Source organism: Chiloscyllium plagiosum, unplaced genomic scaffold (genome assembly GCF_037043375.1).
Source record: "Chiloscyllium plagiosum isolate Xiang-an unplaced genomic scaffold, Cpla_swu_hap1 HiC_scaffold_1, whole genome shotgun sequence".
NCBI lineage: Eukaryota > Metazoa > Chordata > Chondrichthyes > Orectolobiformes > Hemiscylliidae > Chiloscyllium > Chiloscyllium plagiosum.
Window position 1 is genome coordinate 139,973,277 of NW_028270139.1, and position 19,577 is coordinate 139,992,853.

General features: G+C 39.2%; 1 protein-coding gene across 1 annotated transcript; it reads left to right on the forward strand.

Moving 5' to 3' along the window:
* The first annotated feature begins 2,628 nt into the window (after positions 1–2,628).
* LOC122563771 (transmembrane emp24 domain-containing protein 11-like) lies at positions 2,629–19,346 on the forward strand. Its single transcript, XM_043718379.2, has 5 exons — positions 2,629–2,852; positions 7,494–7,594; positions 9,221–9,346; positions 14,054–14,200; positions 17,696–19,346. Exons 1-5 carry the CDS (start codon positions 2,723–2,725, stop codon positions 17,843–17,845), a joined length of 654 nt encoding a protein of 217 aa, XP_043574314.1. The 5' UTR covers positions 2,629–2,722; the 3' UTR covers positions 17,846–19,346.
* The last annotated feature ends 231 nt before the right edge of the window (positions 19,347–19,577 follow it).

Genomic DNA, 19,577 nt, shown 5'->3' on the forward strand with positions numbered 1-19,577 from the left:
TACAACCTGTGGTCTGGCCTGAGTTAACTAAATTCAGGCACAGTGGTATGAGGTTTCAAATAAATTTGGTGGCGCTGTGGAGGTGTCTCTATCTTGGAGCCAGAAGGCCTGGATTCAAGTCCCATCTGCCCCAGAGATGCATCATAACATGTCTAAACAGTTGATTAAAATATATACAAATTAACCCAAATGTTGATTGACAACCAGCCAGGTTTCCATGCATTTGTGGAAGGTATGTTATAAATAAATGTACCTAGGCTGTTCTGAGAAATGGTCACTTGACTTGAAATGTTAATCGTAATTTCTCTCCACAGATGCTGCCAGATCTGCCGAGCTTTTTCAGAGAATTTCTGTTCTGTTTTTGATTTCTAGCATCCATAATTCTTTTGGTTTCCACTCATTTATGGTTGGTGACTCCTACTAGAACAGTAATTAAGCAAGTACTACCCATTAAAATGTTGTTTGTGTATTAATTAGATTAGATTAGATTACTTACAGTGTGGAAACAGGCCCTTCGGCCCAACAAGGTCACACCGACCCACCAAAGCGCAACCCACCCAGACCCATTCCCCTACATTTACCCCTTCACCTAGCACTATGGGTAATTTAGCATGGCCAATTCACCTAACCTGCACATTTTTGTTTGGATTGTGGGAGGAAACCGGATGAAGCCCGGAGGAAACCCACGCAGACACGGGGAGAATATGTAAACTCCACACAGAGAGTCACCTGAGGCGGGAATTGAACCCGGGTCTCTGGCGCTGTGAGGCAGCAGTGCTAATTCTTACATGTTTTATTAGGATACAACTAAAGAAGAGGATGATCAATGTCTGATGTTAGACTAGTCATGGCCAGGAATTATCATTCAGGGCGAGATTATAACTCACTCAAATCCCATCTACATACACAGCATTAAATCTTGTTCATGCTGTTTAGGATCACTTGAAGAATGACTGGGTGCGATAAGGTGACAGTAATTCATAGAATGATTACAAGACTTAAAGGAATGTGTAAAATTAAAGTGGATAAGATTGAGATGGAGAGAAAATTTGTTAGTACAGAGAAAACAAAGAGTAGGAACAAATATGTCCTTTTGCTGAATGACAGGTAGTGACTAGTGGGCTATTGCACAGATTGGTACGAGGAGCCTGACTATTCACAATGTATGGTCACGATTTAGATGAGGAAATTAATAGTAAAACATCAAAATTTGCAAATGACACAAAGTTGGGTGGAAGAGTGAGCTTTGAGGAGGATGCAGACATGTTGCAATGTGATTTGGACAGGCTAAGTGAGTGAGCAAATGCATGACAGATGCTGTGTAATGTAGATAAATGTGAAGCTATGCACTTTAGTAGCAAATATAGAAAGGTAGATTATTATTTGAATGACCGTAAACTGAGAGAGGGTAATGTTCAATGAGATCTGGGTGTCCTTGTGCATCATTTGCTGGAAGTGAGTGTACAAGTACAGCAGGCAGTAAAGAAGACAAAGTGTAACTTCGTAGTGAGAAGATTCGAGTACAGGATTAAGGTTGTCTTGGTGCAATTGCAGAGGGCATTGATGAGGCCACATCTGGAATATTCTATGCTGTTTTAATCTCCTCATCTGAGGACAGATGTTTTTGCTACAGAGAGATTGCAGGGAAGATTTAACAAAATTGATTCCTGGGATGGTGGACTGATGTATGATGAGAATTTGAGTCGATTAGGATTGTGTTCACTGAAGTTTACAAGAATGGGGGTGGGATTTCATAGAAACCTATAACATTCAAACAGGTCAGATGCAAGAGGATGGTCATAATGGTGAAAGTCCAGAATCAAGGGTCATATTTTCAGGATATGGGTAGGCCATATAGGACTGAGATGAGGAGAAACGTTTTCACCCGTAAAGAGTGGTGAGCCTGAGGAATTCACTATCATAGAACGTTGTTGAAGCTAAACCATTGTTTTCAAGAAAGAGGTAGATATAGTTGTTGTGGCTAAAATGGATCAAGGGATATCAGGGGAGGGTGGGAGAGGGTATTAAGCTTGATCAACCATGATCATAATGAGTCGCAGAGCAGGCCCCAGGGGTTGAATGGTCTACTCCTGCTCCTATTTTCTAAGTTTCTATGTTCTGTTGCTATGAGTGTATTTGGCATTTCATGTTTATATGGCCCACTGAAGAAGCTATTCGCTTAGTGCTTGCTTTCTCTGCGCTGCTTTACAAATTTTCATTTCAGATAATAATGTCTTTTGAAAGCCCCAATTGACCTTCCCTGCACCAGAGAGGAAGAGTTTAAGCTCAAAACGTCAATTCTCCTGCTCCTCGGATGCTGCCTGACTGGCACCACACTCTTTGACTTCCCTGCAACATAGTGCATACCTACTTTCTGTGTGAATTGTTGGATGGTTGGGGGAAGGGGGATATTCAACTATACTTAATGCTTGGTTAAAGAGGAGAAACAAATTGAGCATGGGTTAGGATCTCTTTTCAGTTAAAAAATACACATTCCCTTCAATAATACTTGCAAAATCAATTTTGAGGGATCTGCAATTAGTAGTTTATGTCTGATGGGATGGGCTTATATGTCATGTGACTAAATATCCAGCTGGTGTAATAGAAAAGTGTCTCAGTAAAATCAAATCAGGTTTTGTGTGACGTGTCAGTTGGTAGATCTACAATATTCAGATTTCTGCTCTCTGAAGACTCCACTAATGCTACTGAATTCGCAACTAAAATGAAACATCCAGTCACAGAATTTCTGTTCATTTTGAGCTGGAGTCTCACCTCTTCTCTTTATTTTCATCAGGGGGAGAAAGAAGAAAAGTGTATCATAGAGGATATTCCAGGTGATACCCTGGTTACAGGTGAGTGTGTATTTAAAATATTGTTGCTATTTCAATAAAATTCAGAGAAAGACTTGTTCACTGATTAAGAAGAGTTAAATGTCTTTTTGTTAAAGCAAGTCACATAATTACTAGCTTTTCTTAACCATTGGAGATGATTGAGGTAACATGGGTTTTGGTAATGAAATACAATGTCGTTTATCGAAAAGTAGATTAGTGTCCATTTTTCACACCTTTAGTTTAAATTGATTGAATGGTCCACACATCTCTTTTATCATCATTATGTCTTTGTCAATCTGCTGTTTCAGTGAATCACTTCGTTTGTAATTGATCAACAGCAGTATCTTTACAACTTTATAATTGGGAATCTTTGTTGCTCAGCATTTACATTTCATTACCATAAAATTAATTGAAGCTAAAAGTTTCTTAACATAAATTAAAGATTTTGTAAATTATGAAGGAAGTTGTCTGTTACTTTTAAGCTGAAAAGGTGCTCTACACCACCTGCATCATTCTCAGGACAGAAAGTGCACATTGTTTGCTCTGAATGTCCTTGGAAATTTCATTGATTACCTTCATGTTGCACAAATATTTCTTTATCAGTTTGCTGATAAATTAATGCTACACAATAATGAATACTGCACACTAGTTCTCCCTCCCCAAACTCTAGATATATTGCTAATTGAAGAATCTACTTAATGAAATTTATTAAAATTTATTTTCCAAAATCTTAAAAGGACCTCTCACTCCCTACAACGTAACTATTCACGTGCAAAGTGTAGAGAATGAGAGGCTGAGTGCTGAGAGTATTGGCTTTAGCACGATAAAGTAATTCACTTTGTAGATGATCCTTGAGAACCTTTAAATACTTGATTCATTTTCCCACATTTAGAATAACGTTATTTAGACTTCTTTAGTGATTGAATTCTCGTCCATACACCAGAAATGTAATTGCATATTAATTTATTTATTAATAAACTGAAAGTTCCTTTGAATGGTTGATGGTGTTTCAAAGACACACTCAAAGATAAATTATCTTTCAAGCAGTACTCAGAGTATGGGGAAGAAAATAGATTAGGAGGTAGAAAAAAACGTGTCAGAAAGGCACTATTACAATGATCCAGGGGAGTTCAATATATTTCTGGGAAAATCAGTTTGGTAGCAGAGCCCAAGAAAAGGAATTTATGGAATGTCAAGAGATGGATTTCTGGATCAGCTTGTGGTAGAGCACACCAGGGAACAGTCAATTCTGGATTTGGTGATGTGTAATGAGGCAGACTTCACTTCGGAGCTCAAGGCGAAGGATCCTGAGGAGGCAGTGACCATAATATGATAGAATTGGCCCTGCAGTTTCACAGGAGAAGCTTGAGTCAGATGTAACGCTATTACAATTGAGTAAAGGTAACTACAAAGACAAGAGGGAGGAGCTTGGCAGAGTCGATTGGAAGGAAAACCTAACAGGAAGACAGTGGAGCAGCAATAGCAGAAGTTTCACGGCTAAATTGGAAGGCATAACAGAAATTCATCACAAGGAAGAATACACATACTAAGGAGAGGACAAGGTAACCATAGCTGACAAGGGAAGTTAAGGACAGCACAAAAGCAAAAGAATCCATGCATGTGGTGAAACCAGGAGATTGGGAAGCCTTAAAAAACCAGCAGAGGACAACAAAAAAAGCTATAAGGGGGGAGAAAATGAAATATGTCGTTGAATATATCTACAGGAATATAAAAGAAGTTAGCAAGAGTTTGTTTTTAAATATCTAAAAGGTAAGGGAGAGGCAAGAGTTGACGTCGGACCTTTGAAAAATGAGGTTGGAGAAGTAGTAACGGGGAACAAAGAAATGGCAGAGGAACTGAATAGTTACTTTGCATCAGTCTTCATAGTGGAAGACAACATTAGTATATCAGAACCTCAAAAGAGTCAGGGACCGAGGTGAGTGTAGTGGCCATCACTAAGGAGAAGGTTCTGGAGAAGCTGAAAGATCTGGATAAATCACTCACACTAGATGGAAAATAACCCAGAGTTCTGAAAAATATAGCTGAGGAGATTATGGAGACATTGGTGGTGATCTTTCAAGAATCACTGGTTCAGGGAGTATCTCAGAGACCGGAAAATGGCTAATGTAACACCCTATTTAAGAAGGGAGGAAAGACAGGAAACTATAGACTGTTGATCTGACCTTGGTCATTGATAAGGTTTAAAGTTCATTATTAAGGATGAGATTGTGGAATACATGGAAATGCATGGTAAAATAGGGCTGATCAACACAATTTTGTCAAGAGGAAGTCATGTCTTACCAATCTGTTAGAGTTATTTGAGGAGTTAGTGAGCAGGTCAGACAAAGGAGAGCCAGTGGATGTGATCCATTTGGATTTCCAGAAGGCCTTTAACAAGATGCTGCACAGGAGACTTCTAAATTATCTAAAGGCCTATGATGTTACTGACAAGATATTGGCTTAGATAGTGGTTTGGTTGACTGGCAGAAGACAGAGAATGGGGATAAAGGAGTCTTTTTCAGGATGGCATCTGGTGACTAGTGGACTTCTGCAGGGGTCAATATTGGGACCACAACTATTCACATTATACATTAACTACCTGGATGAAGGAACTGAGGGTATTTTTCCCAGGTTTGGAGATGACACAAAGATAGGTGGAGAAACAGATAGTGCTGAGGAGGAGGAGAGGCTGCAGAAGGCCTTAGACAGGCTAGGAGAGTGGCCAAAGAAGTGGTAGATAGAATTCAATGTGGGAAAGCTTTTTTTAAGTTCATACATGAGGCACTAGTTGGCCAGCATTTATTGCCCGTCCCTAGTTGCTCCTGAATTGAGTGGCTTGCTAGGTCATTTCAAAGGGCAGTTGGAGAGTTAACCACATTGCTGTGGATCTGGAGTCACATGTAGGCCAGACCAGGTAAGGATGGCAGTTTCCTCCCAAAAGGACATTGGTGATTGACAGTGGTCTCATGGCAGATTCTTAATTCCAGATTATTATTAAATTCAATTTCCTCCATCTGCAGTGGTGGGATTTGAACCCAGGTCCCTGGAACATTAGCTGAGTTTCTGGTTTAATAGTCTAGTGATAATACCACTAGGCCATCAACTCCCCGTGTATGGTATTATGTACTTTTATAGGAAGAATAGAGGCATAAACTATTTTCTAAATGGTGAAAAGCTTCAAAAATCTGAAGCACAAAGGTACTTTGGAGTCCTTGTTCAGGATTTTCTTAAGGTTAACATGCAGGTTCAGTTGGCACTTAGGAAAGCAAATGCAATGTTAGCATTCATTTCAAGAGGGCTAGAATATAAGAGCAGGGATGTACTGCTGAGGCTGATTAATCCTCTGGTCAGACTGCATTTTGAATATTGTGAATAATTTTAGGTCCCTTTTCTGAGGAAGGATGCGCTGGCCTTGGAGGGGATTGAGAGGAGGTTCTTAGGAATGAACCCAGGTTGAAGGGCTGGTCATATGAAGAACAATTGAGGATTCGGGGTCTATACTTGATGGGGTTTTGAAGGTTGATGGGGAAATCTCACTAAAACTTATGGAATACTAACAGGCTTTTGTACAGTGGATGTGGAGATGATGTTTCCACCAGTAGGAGAGAGTATGACCTGAGGGCACAACTTCAGAGTGAAGGGACGGCCTTTTAGAACTGAGATGAGGAGGAATTTCTTCACTCAGAGGATAATGAATCTGTGGAACTCAATACCACAGGAGACTTTGGAGGCCAAGTCATAGACCGTATTTAAGTCAGAAGTAAGATCAAGGGTTAGAAGACAGCAGGAGAATGGAGTTGAGAAACATGTCAGTCATGATTGAATGACAGAGCAGACTAGATGGGCCAAATGGCCGAATTCTGCTCCTATACCTTATATTTGTTGGATGCACCCATAATCAGAATATCTCCATGTAAATGAGGATGAATTCCAGGCATCTTTGAAGCAATGGGCAGTTCTTTGCTTTTTACGTGTGATGAAATATATACAACACCATTTTCACATTTTATATTACTTCTCAACAATTCACTTTTATTGTATTATTCATAATGAAGGCATATTCTTAAAAATATTATAGGATTTATTTGATAAAGATATGGTCATTACAGACATTTCTAAAATGAGCAATGTTGATGTTTAGACTAGTGGTGTAAGACACCAACACAACATTTATGTTCTCTCTAATTTCTGGATTGTGGACTGCAGTAGCCTAGAAGGCAGCTCACGACCACTTTCTCAAGGGCATCTAGGGACGAGCAATACATTCGAGCCAGCAAGCGATGCCCACATCCCATGAATGAATAAATAAAAATTTTCTCCAACTACTGCACAGACCTCTGATGTCCGTGCATGCAGCATCTGGAGAAACTGATATGTCAATAGGCATGTGTTGATCCTTGGATCATGTATCTTTGAGGGAAAACTGACCAAAACGGTATGAAACAAAAAAAATTGATTACAAAATTCGTTAAGTGATGTAACACTTAAATTATAAATGCACAATGAAGGGGTGAGTGTGGGAACAGGAGGTTCACAATTTTGAAGACCACAAATTGTAGTTTTAGTTTCCCAGTCAGAATTCTTGCCTCAGTTCACTCTTTTATAATTGCTAGTGGTTAACATGACAGCAATTAATAATTATCTGACTCTCCTTCTGTTTAGGACATTATAAAATCCAATCCTGGGATTTGGCCACACGAGATTTTCTTCCTTCTGCTCCAGGCTTGGGGATGTTTGTGATTGTCAAAGGTCCAGATGAGCAGGTACAAAAATATTTAATCTTATGCATTTTTAATACATTATTGTGCAACAGACATAGCTAGTAGTTAAACGAAACCTATGAAAATGTTTGGTAAGATATTGCACATCATAAATTTTGCTGTTTAATTTTTAAAAGAATTTTTAAAATTAAAAAAAAATTCACCCTAAGATCTGTATGTCCTTGCTTACCATGATCTGCCAATACTGCTTGTAAACAAACCTTTTCATTGTACTTAGGTGCACATGACAATAAATAAATCAAATCCAATCAACTAACAAGAAAAAAGCCCACAGTGTTGGAGCTATCATATTATCATGGATTAAAGATTGCTAAACAAAGAAGACAGAGAGTTAGGTTAAAGGGGGCATTTTCAAGATGGCAGACTGGACCTAGTGGAATCCCACTGCTAGGACCATAAATATTTACAATATATTATGAAAGACTTAGTTGAGGGAAGTAAGTATACGATTGCCAATTTGCAGGTGACAGAAGATAGGTGGGAAGGTAAATCATGAGGATGGCACAAAGAAACTACAAAGAGGTATAGCCAGGTTAAATAAGTGGGCAAAAACATGGGTGATTGGATTTGATGTGGGAAACAGTAAAGTTATGCAACTTTGCATGAATAATAGATGAGATGAATATTATTTAATGGAAAAAAAATTACCAAAAGCTGCAACATAAATTGAGATTCCTCACACATGAATCACAAAAAACCTAGCATCTAAGTTCAGCAGGTGGTAGGGAAGGAGGAAGAAATGTTGGCTTTTATTTCAAAGATATGTCCTTATGTCCCCTCATATCCTAATGCCAACCTGTGGCCCTATATCCATCCCCCATGAACATTCATAATTCCCTATGTGAGCCGATGCCCCATGTCTCTTTAATAGCATCCATGATTCTTTGTAAAGTTCCTTAATGATTGGGTTTCAGCAGTCCTCTGGGTTGGGAACTCCAAAGATTCACCACTCTCTGAATGAATAAAATTCGTTCTCACCCTTAGATAGCCTGTCCCTTATCCTGGGACTTTGTCCCTGGTTCTTCAGTAACCAGACAGCAGAAACATACCTTGCAGTAATTTTGTAAGCTTTAGTGAGATCACTCCTCTTTCTCTGAACTTTGCTCATTATTTTCCTTTTCACATATTGATAAAAGCTTTGTAGTCCACCTTCATGTTCCTTGCTAGCTTGCATTCTCTTTTCTTTATCAGTTTCTTTGCCATCATTTACTGGATCATAATTGCTCCCAATCTCAGCCTTATCACAATTTCCGGCATTGTTATAAACCAGCTTTGCGTTTCATCCTTCCAAGTCTAATAGGTACAGGTAGCATTTTGTTTGTGCCAATTGAAAAGCAATCAGCCTGAGGCAGATAGATTTTAATGTGTGTAGCTGCCCCATGAGTCATGGATGCGCAAATTGAAACCCACACCACTCATACCCTCCACCGTGAAAATGGCAGGACTTATGGAAACAGGCCTCCACTGCCATTTTTGTAATGACAAAGAAAATTCAGGCCTGGATGTTTGCTTTCAACTTGAATGTCTTTCAGGCAATGAAAAAGAAAATAACTACAGAAAATTGTATCATTACTAAGTAATTCATGTTCCTTATTTTCTTGGAAACAGGTTTTGTTGCATAAATTGTATGGGCCACAGAGTCGTTTTACATTTCAGTCACACTCTCAAGGGGAACACCGTATCTGCCTAACGTCCAACTCCACCAAAATAGCAGTGTTTGCTGGGAACAAACTGGTATGGCTGTCAATTAAGAATTTTGTTTTGAGAGAAAATATAAATAATCAATTATATTAGAATAGTTCAAATGCTGAGAACATTGAATGGGCCCAGCAAAGGCAGGAAATGGAGCAGTAGCAATGGACTAGTAATCCCGAACCTCAGGCTAAAGTTCTGGTGATATGGGTTCAAATACCACCGTGGAATGTGGTGAATTAGAACTTAATTCAAGAAAGAACTGGAGCAGAAAGCTTATCTAATGGTGATCATGTAACCAGGAGAAAGTGAGGTCTGCAGATGCTGGAGATCAAAGTTGAAACTTTATTGCTGGAACAGCACAGCGGGTCAGGCAGCATCCAGGGAACAGGAGATTCGACGTTTCGGGCACAGGCCCTTCTTCAGGAATGAGCAGAGAGTGTTCAGCAGGAGAAGATAAAAGGTAGGGAGGAGGGACTTGGAGGAGGGGAGTTGGAAATGTGATAGGTGGAAAGAGGTCAAGGTGAGGGTGATAGGTCGGAGTAGGATGGAGGCGGAGAGGTCAAGAAGAAGACTGCAGGTCAGGAAGGCGGTGCCGGGCTGGAGGGATCCGGCTGAGACAAGGTGGGGGGAGGGGGGATGAAGAAACTGGTGAAGTCCAAGTTCATCCCCTGCGGTTGGAGGGTTCCCAGTCGGAAGATAAGACGCTCCTCCTCCGACCGTCGGGTTGTTGTGGTTTGGCGGTGGATGAGTCCAATGACCTGCATATCCTCGGTGGAGTGGGAGGGGGAGTTGAAATGCTGTGCCACAGGTTGGTTGGGTTGGTTCGTCCGGGTGGCCCAGAGGTGCTCTCTGAATCGCTCCGCAAGTAGGCGGCCTGTCTCCCCAATATAGAGGAGGCCACACCGGCTGCAGCGGATGCAGTAGATGATGTGGGTGGAGGTGCAGGTGAATCTGTGGCGGATATGGAAGTTTCCCTTGGGGCCTTGATCATGTAACCACTATCATAAAAACGCAACTAGTTGCTCATGACCCTTCAGGAAGAAATTCTGCCAACCTTATTTGGTCTTACCTACTGTGATTCCAGACTCACAGCAATATGGTTGACACTTGATTGCCCACTAAGTAAGGATGGGAAACAAATGCTAATCTTGCCAGTGATGCCCACATCCCATGGATGCATTAAAGAAAACAAAGAAAACAGGAGCAGGGCATTTGGCCAGTTGAGTCTTCCCTGTTGTTAAATATGATCATGCCTGATCATCCGACTCAATACATTGTTCCCAGTTTCTCCCCATACCCTTTGATCTATCTCAGCCTAAAAACTATATCCAAAGCTTTGAAAACATTCAATGTTTTGGTCTCAACTGCTTTTTATGGCAGACAGTTCCAAAAGTTCACCACTCTCTGGGTGAAGAAAATTCTCCTTATCTCATCAAAGTAGATGCACAATTAACTTACTGGCACACAAAAATCCAAGATTACACATTATTCAAGAACATTATTAAGTGGCTTACATTGCATTTTCTTTATTATGTGTTCTATAAACATCTGAAAATGTTTCAGACAGAAGAAATTAATTTGATTAACTGTACTGTTCCTATGAAGCAGAACTCTGCAATCATTTTGTGTAAGGCAATAATGCCACAAATGGCAATGCAATTAAGATGATTTTGGTGCTATTTGATCAACAGACTTGAAAATTCTGCTGTCTGTTCGAAATATTTAGTATCCATTACAATAGATAGAAATGGTCCTTCACTTAATGTTTCTTCTAAATAGCTACAATTTAAAAAATACACACTGGTGTCAATAATATATTTTCAAGACTGATCTTGATTCTCATTGAAGTGATGGAAGGGATCACTAACTCCTACTTGCAAATGAGGAACCTGCTGTTGGATGCCCTGTTTGGTTCCACCAGGGCCTCTTACCTCCTGACCTCATTATAGCCTTAGTCCAAACATGGACAAAATAGTAGAATTCCTGAAGTGAGGAAAGAGTTAATTCCCTTGATATCAAGGCAGCATTTGAGAATATTTCACAAAGAAGCCCAAGAAAGTCTTGAATAAATGGGGAATCAGGAAGAAAGCTCTGTTGTTTGGAGTCATACCTAACACTGTGGAAGATGGTTGTGCTTCCTGGAGGTTAATAATTTTAGCTGAAGGCCATTACTGCAGGAATTCTTCAGGGTGGTGCCCTAGGCCTAACCATTTTCAGCCGCTACATCGATAAGATTCCCTTCACTATGAGGTCCAAAGTAGGGATGCTCATTGATAACTGCCCAATGTTCAGCATCATTCCTGACCCTTCAAATACTGAAGCAGTTTCTGTCTATAGGCAGCAAGACATGGACAAATCCAAGGTTGGGCTGATGAAGCGATCCGCCTGATTTCACACCATATACTGCCAATAACCATATCCAACAAGAGCAAATCTAACTATTGTTTCATGACATTCAATGGCATTACCATCAGTAAGTGCCTGGGGTTACCAATTCAGAAACTGAATTGAATCTGCCAATACAAACATTGAGGCTACAGGTTCGGGTCAGAGGCTAGGGAATTTTGCAGCGAGTAATCCGCATCTTGACTCCCTGAAGTCCATCTCCCAATTTCAAGGCATAGATCAGGAATGTTATGGAATACTTTCCACTTGCCTGAATGAGTGCAGCTCAAACAACACAAAACGTTTGACACCATCCAAGATGAAGTAATTGCGAGTCCAATATGACTGTTCTTCAGAAGTTCTTCGGCTTTAATTTTAGCTTCAGATGGTGTTCATTTCCATTTCGAAGTTGATTACCTGTCAGTTGAAGAAATGTAACAGGTGTTTAGATTTTTCTCATCTTCAACAGCGAGGCCACCTTTTGAAATGTTATAGATTATCAGACGTTTAAATCTCAATTCAAACACAACACGAGTTTTTCTTAGCATATCTTTCTACAGTTCTGATTTCAATATTTCACTTTCTCCACTTAGAAAGGTTTTTTTTATTCATTCATGGGATGAGGGCATTGCTGGCCAGGCACCACTTTTTGCTCATCCCTAAATGCCCAGATGGATTTTAAGAGTAATCACATTGATTGTAATTTACAACAATACTTATATAATGAGAGAAAGTGAGGACTGCAGATGCTGGAGAGTCAGAGTCGAAAAGTGTAGCGCTGGAAAAGCACAGCAGGTCAGGCAGCATCTGAGGATGCGTCAACATTTCTGGCATAAGCCCTGCCTGATGAAGGGCTTATGCCGAAACATTGACTTGCCTGCTGTCTGACCTGCTGTGTTTTTCTAGCGCCACACTTTTTGACTCTGGTTAATATTACGGCAACTGACGTTTGCAGGACAGAGTCTTATGCTCATCTATTGCATTCAAAACACATTTACATTACAATACAAACAATGTTTGTTACAGTTTGCAGTAAAATCATTCAACATTTGCCTAACAAAATTACCTACTCCTGTTCCTAATTCATATGTTCACATGTTGTAGATTTCTCAACAGACTTTATTGAGAAACCATGAACTCTTAACCATGATGGGTTTTACTTACATGCATTCAAAATCTACACCAGCGCCACAAAAATAACAAGGGGAAGGGAATTCAAATTTCCTATGATCCTTACAATGATAACCTCAGCCACAGAGCATTTGTAGGTGAGATTCATACATCAAGGCCTGATCTGGTATGAGGCCATTCAAAAGTAACTTGGCTTGGGAAGGCACTGCAAATTGGAATTTGCATCAAAAATTTAAATTGTATGCTTTACTGACTCTCTTCCTGCCTCCAATGGCAGACAAATATGTGGGTTCAAGGCAATTCCATTGGAGAACAGAAAATGACTCAGAGCTTTAATGTATGTTTTATAAGCAAATCTGGATTAATGGGGAAAGCCTTTTGCCTCAGTGTGCTGATTTAATTCAAAATCGTCAATCACAGAGATACATGTACCTTTAAGAAAATATGCATAAATATTTGAAGATGAGGCAATGGACATTTTTTAAAATACTACTGGAATTAGCGAGGAGGCACAATTGCTAAATGATTTCCTGATCTGTAAATTGTGTCCATAAAAATAATTGTGTTGTAAATTTCTACGGAAAGGAAACCTTGCATTTATGTAGTATCTTTCATTGACTCAGGACCGTCCAAGACACTTGATAGCCAGAGTTATTTTTAAAACTTACTAATTGCTATAATGTAGAACACATTCTATGAGTGTAAGTGTAGATGGTGTAATAATACAATGGTGGGAATAGTGACAGTGGTGAGAATTGTTTATCTGAAACTGAGAATTTGTTATATTGGTTCCTGCTTTAAAAAGCCAGGAATAATGTTACTTCATGTTGAAATTATAATTGCACTGAAATTCAACAGAAACTCTTCTCATCACCTTTTGTAACGATAGTAAGAGATAGATAGGACCACCATCAAATAATTTTATGGAAGGTCAACTAAATTCAGAATTCAATATTGAGTACGTAAAGTTACTTTTTTGGGAGATGTTGCACTTTTCATTTTTAAGGGATAAAAACAATGACTGCAGATGCTGGAAACCAGATTCTGGATCAGTGGTGCTGGAAGAGCACAACAATTCAGGCAGCATCCAACGAGCAGCAAAATTGACGTTTCGGGCAAAAGCCCAACGTCGATTTTGCTGCTCATCGGATGCTGCCTGAATTGCTGTGCTTTTCATTTTTAATACCATTGCCATTTCCTCTCTGTTTACAGTGGTTTTCTGTTTTACAGCGTGTAAATTTAGATGTTCAGGTTGGCGAACATGCTACTGATGAGTCTCTTGAAGAAACCAAAGACATGATCAATGAAGTGAAGACAAGAATGCTGCATTTACTCAAACAAATGCAATATATCAGTAGACAGCAGGACTATCAGAGGGTATGGCAGTGTTTTTTGTAATGCAAAGAACAGTAGTGTAAACTTTCTGCTTTACAGAGATACCCCCCTGACCTTAGTGACTTTCTGACGTTTGGATTTTTCATCCTCAACATGGGAGTCTGCCAAAAGTTGGGTGGAGTTTTGATATGGTAGACCAGTGGGAGCTGTTTTTGTTTATGAATGCCACTGGCTAGGCCAGCATATATTGCCCATTCTTGATTGCGCTGGACATAGTGGTGATGAGCTGCCTTCTTGAAATGCTGCAGCCCTTGTGCTCCACAGTTCTGTTGAAAGTGAGTTCCAAGATCTTTACCCAGTGACAGTGAAGGAATGACAAAATAATTCTAAGTCAGGATGGTAACCTCAGAGAGGAACTTGCAGATGGTACTGTAATCATGCATTTACTGCCATTATCCTGCTAGGTGATAGAGGTTGTGGGTTTTGAAGGAGGAGCCTTAGTGAGTTGCTGCAATACATCTTGTAGATGGTTTACATTGCTGCTATTGAGTGTTGGTAGTGAAGGGTGTGAATGCTGAAGTTGGTGGATGAAGTGCCAAATCAAGCAAGGTGCTTTGTCCTGGATGGTGTCAAACTATTAGAGGTGCACCCAATCTGGCAAGTGATGGGTATTCTTGACCTATGGCTTCTAGCTGGTAGACAGGCTACTGGGCAGTCAGGAGGTGAGTTACACACGCTAGAATTCCCAGCTTCTGATCTTTTCTTGTAGCCAATGTATTTGTATGACTGGTCCAGTTCAGTTGTGGTCACTGGCAGTCCCAGGATGTTAGCAGGTGGGGATGCATCAATGTAATGTCATTGAATGTCAAGAGGCAATAGTTAGGTTCTTTTTGCTGGAGAAAGCCATTACTTCACACTTATGTGGTGAGAATATTACTTGCCACTTATTGGCCTAAGCTTGGCTGTTGTCCAGGTTTTGCCGCAAATGCAAGTGAGCTACTTCGGTGTCTGAGGAGTCGCAAATCACGTAATCATCAGTGAACATCCCACTCTTGACCTTATCATTGGAGGGAAGGTCTTTGATGAAGCAGTTGAAGATGACTAGGCCTAGGATATTCCCCTGAGAAACACCTGCAAAGGTATCCTGGGGTTGAAATGATTGACCTCCAACAGCAGAAAGTTTACCTCTTGATTCTCCAATTTTGCTCGGACTCTTTGATGATATACTCAGTCAAATTCTGCCTGAATTTGAAAGCACTCTCATTTCACTTCTGGAATTCACTTCTTTTATTCATGTTTAAAGGATGGCTATAATGAGGTCAGTAGATGAGTGGCCCTGGTGGAACCTAAATTGAAAGTCAGTGAATAGACTATAATTTTGCAAATGTAACTTGATAACACTGTTGGTGATATCTTCCATCACTTTACTGATGATTGAGGGTAGATTGATGGGGCAGTAATTGGCTCGACTGGATTTGTCCTGCTTTTTGTGTACAGGACATGACAAGGCAATTTTCCACATTTGCTTTACTGAAACAACCTGGCTAGGGAGTATGACCAGTTCTATAGCACAAGTCTCCAGTATTATTTTTGGGACATTGTCAGGACCCGTAGCATTTACAATATCCATTGTCTTCATCTGTTACTTGATATCATCCAGAATGAACCTGTGTCGCAAAAGGAGGTGAATTTTTTGATTCTTAACCCAGAGGCCCAGGCTAATGATAGAGGTTCACATTCGCCCATGGTGGCTGGTGGAATTTAATTTCAGTTAATCAGTAATGTAAAGCTCACAATAAAGCCAATAATGGTCGAGGTAGATCAGAAGGGACTCTTGTGGTGCTGTGATAGTGTCCCTACCCTCTGAGCCAGGAGGGCTAGGTTCAACTCCCATCTACTCCAGAGATGTGTAATCTCATCTCTAAACAAGTTGATTAGAAAATAACTGGAAGTAGCCCAGAAGGCTCTTGTGGCTCAGTGGTGATGTCCCTACTACTGGTCCAAATCCACCAACTCCAGGGATGTGTTATAACACACCTGAACAAAATATCTACAAGGAGCTCACAGAAAGTTGATTAAGCAAATTCCTGGGATAATGAGGTTATCACCTGAAAGTGCCTTTGAACTTAGAATAAGAAATGATGGTCTTAAACATAAATTTCTGCTCTTTTTTGAAACGAAAATCGCTTCTCAATAATCGCTCTAGACAAATTCAGGAAAACAAAGTTTTATTAACAAGTCAAGTCTGCAGAGTCGGGCACCCTTAAAGAAAAGGCGCGCTGAGGCTTACAAAGTCTCGCATTATATACAGCACAAGTCCCTCCTCTCCTTGGCTCCAACAAGCCATGAGGTTCACATTCTTAAAAACATCATTATTTTTATCACAAAGTCTGCAACAAATGTCTTCAGAGTCTCTAAAGTTGTTGTTTTTCTCACCCTGTAGTCTTATCAGTCAAAGACTTATTCTTCTCTGTCTGTGCTAGCAGTCTTATCAGTCAAGGACTTATCCTTCCCTGCTGTGTGAATGGCTTCATCAATCAAGAGCCTGCTTGTTTTTACTATCGCTCACAAATTGTCAGCATTCTGCACAATTTAAACTATTCTACTTTTGAGTATATAAAATGGTTGTTAGAAAAGAAACAAAAGTTTTGTCTTTTATTATAGATCAGTCTGTGGTCCAGGCACATCTTAAAGTTTAAACTGAAATTACCTCTCACACTGCTCTTTTTTGAGCCTTGGTTTAAAAGATGGATTCTGCATCCAAGGTCCAAGTACTGCACATGGTAGAGACCATGCTTTCCACTAAATGTACAGTTGACACAGTGAATCTTTCACCTTTGTGATGCAGAAGCTAACATTCCGCAAGAATGTTAAGGCACTTTGACTTCAAAAGGATTCTTTCATTTGGATATTCTAAAATACTAGATATGTGCCATTTTGGCTGGGGATGGGGCGGGGCTAGTTTAAAGGTCTCAAAAGGTCACTCAGGATAGTTCAAGAATCACTAAAGGGAAGTTCAAAGAAAACAGAGATGGGAAGTTAGTATGTGTGTGTATATATCCATATCGATATATTTATGATTATGTCTTGCTGCATAAATCCCCATAAACAAAAATAAAGTGGCTGCTTATTTTGAAGTTATGATTATCTAAAACACAAATTAGTTCATGTTTTATTTCAATAAAGTTATAGAAAAGTTTCTGTTTTATGTAATTTTGATGTGTATTAGAACACAACCACTTTTGCAATTGATTAACTTGGATTAATTGATTTTAAGCCAAGAATTTATTGTGCAGCTTTACCAGCAGATGGTTTTGAATTTATTTTCTAAATTACATTTTTGGATGCACATGGTACATAAGAAGTTGCTTGAAAGTTATTTAAAGGCGATTTGTAAGGATAACTTTTAAGTGAAATTATTTTAAGAAATGTCATTTCCATGAAAACTCTTATGATATTCAGAAAATTGAGTGGCATTTTCAAATCAAGTCCTGGTATGTATGATCATTTAATTAAAATCTTCTTTCTTACCTGCAGTCACGTGAAGAAGAATTTCGTCAAATAAATGAGGAAACTAACAGCAGCGTCTTATGGTGGGCTATGTTTCAAACCGTTATTCTCCTCTCAGTGGGAGCTTGGCAAATGAAGCAGATGAAAAATTTCTTGATAGCCAAGAAACTAGTATGAGAGGAATGTTTACTTGAAGGAACAGCATATTAGGTAATCAAATTCCCAGGGGATAGTTCCTGATGTCTGACCATAATTCTACAAGTAGCAGCATAGAAATATGGTACTTCATGGCTAAGGTTATGGTGAATAATATGCAATTTTAAAATTTTAATTGCTGATCACAGCTTCTGAATTATATTCTTTAAAACTGTTGTCATTTTCTATAAATCGATAAAATTAAGCATATTCTCATTTCAGAAAGTTCCGATGGCTTTCAGCATGCTTCCAGGTCAGGTATAAAAAAAGGTGTAATAGCCATTTTTGTTACTTTGGAAGCTTTTACCTGACACAGAGTCAGATACAAACAACAGTTGAATCAGTCCATCCATATTAAAATATGTAGCCTTGATGGAGTGGATGTAATCCTCTGATCATTACACTTTAAAAGAATTCAGGTTGGTTCTAAAATTAAAATTAAATGACCACTTCATGCAAGCACCTCTAAATGGCTGGCAGCTTTATCAGAAGGGGGCTCCAATTCCATTCCAAAAACTGGATCATAGAATCCAGGTTGACACTTGCCCGCAGCGCTGGATGAATGCTGAACTTTTGGAGTTGCTGCCTTTTAGATGAGAAGTTAAACCTGCCCTCCCAGGTAGATGTAAAAGATTCCAAACACTTCCCAAAACAAGGCAGTTCTCCCTGTTACTGTGGCCAATGTTTATGCTACAATCAATACTTTATCTGGATATTATTGAATTTCTGATAGTGGACTTTGCTGAACAGCAATTGGTTGCTACCTTTACTACATTACAATAGTAAATAAAATTCAAAGTACTTAATGCATTTCAAAGCATGTTGGAATGCCATGGAGTTGTGAATGATGCCATACAAATGTATGTCTTTATTTTTCATTACCAGATCTAGTAGTCACTTGTGAGACTTTGTTGTGGGATGATCAAAGTTATGAACTAAGTGCATGATTTTAGAAATGACAAGCTGAACTAACCGTTCTACATTCAGGAAATAAAGGCATGAAAATTTTTAAAAATATATTAAAAAAAGAAAATGTTTTAAATGAAGTAAGCAGAAACATTTACCTGCGAACATATAAATTAAATAAGATTGATATTTAAGCTGAAAATCAGAACAATTATATGAAGTACCCTCATCCTTTAAATGCTAAGATGTTAAAATAAAAACAAAACAAGAAGTATTTGCAAAGAACTAAAACTTTTTAATCAACGGGTTGTTTTAGAATGGGTGTAAAGTTTGGTGTCACTTCAACTCTGTTGGAAAATTGCAATGTCTAGCCACAATAGTTTCGAGGCTGGGATAGACAGAAGACTGCAGCTGCTTGGTTCTTCTACTAATTGGCTTTCAACACCTGTTCCAGTCAAGAAATTTAAAACAAAGATTGAATTCCTTGCAAGCTCTGGATTTTATCCCAGATTCTCAGCTGGTGGTTGGAAACTGAAAGCAAATTAAACATTTTCAATAAAACAACCCTTTAGCTCAATGGACATCTTAAATTATGTGATCTTTTCAATTACAGTGAAATTGTGATTGTCAAATTCAATAACCCAGAATTATGGTTGCACTGAAGTTGTCAACCACGCCCGGTAACAGAATAACAAATCCAATAGAATGATGCCTCTGATAAGCTGCTGTTTCAGACTGATAGTTCTGGATTAGCTGATTTCATGTGATTTCATATGTTGTGTAAATGCACCAATCAACTGGAGAGGAA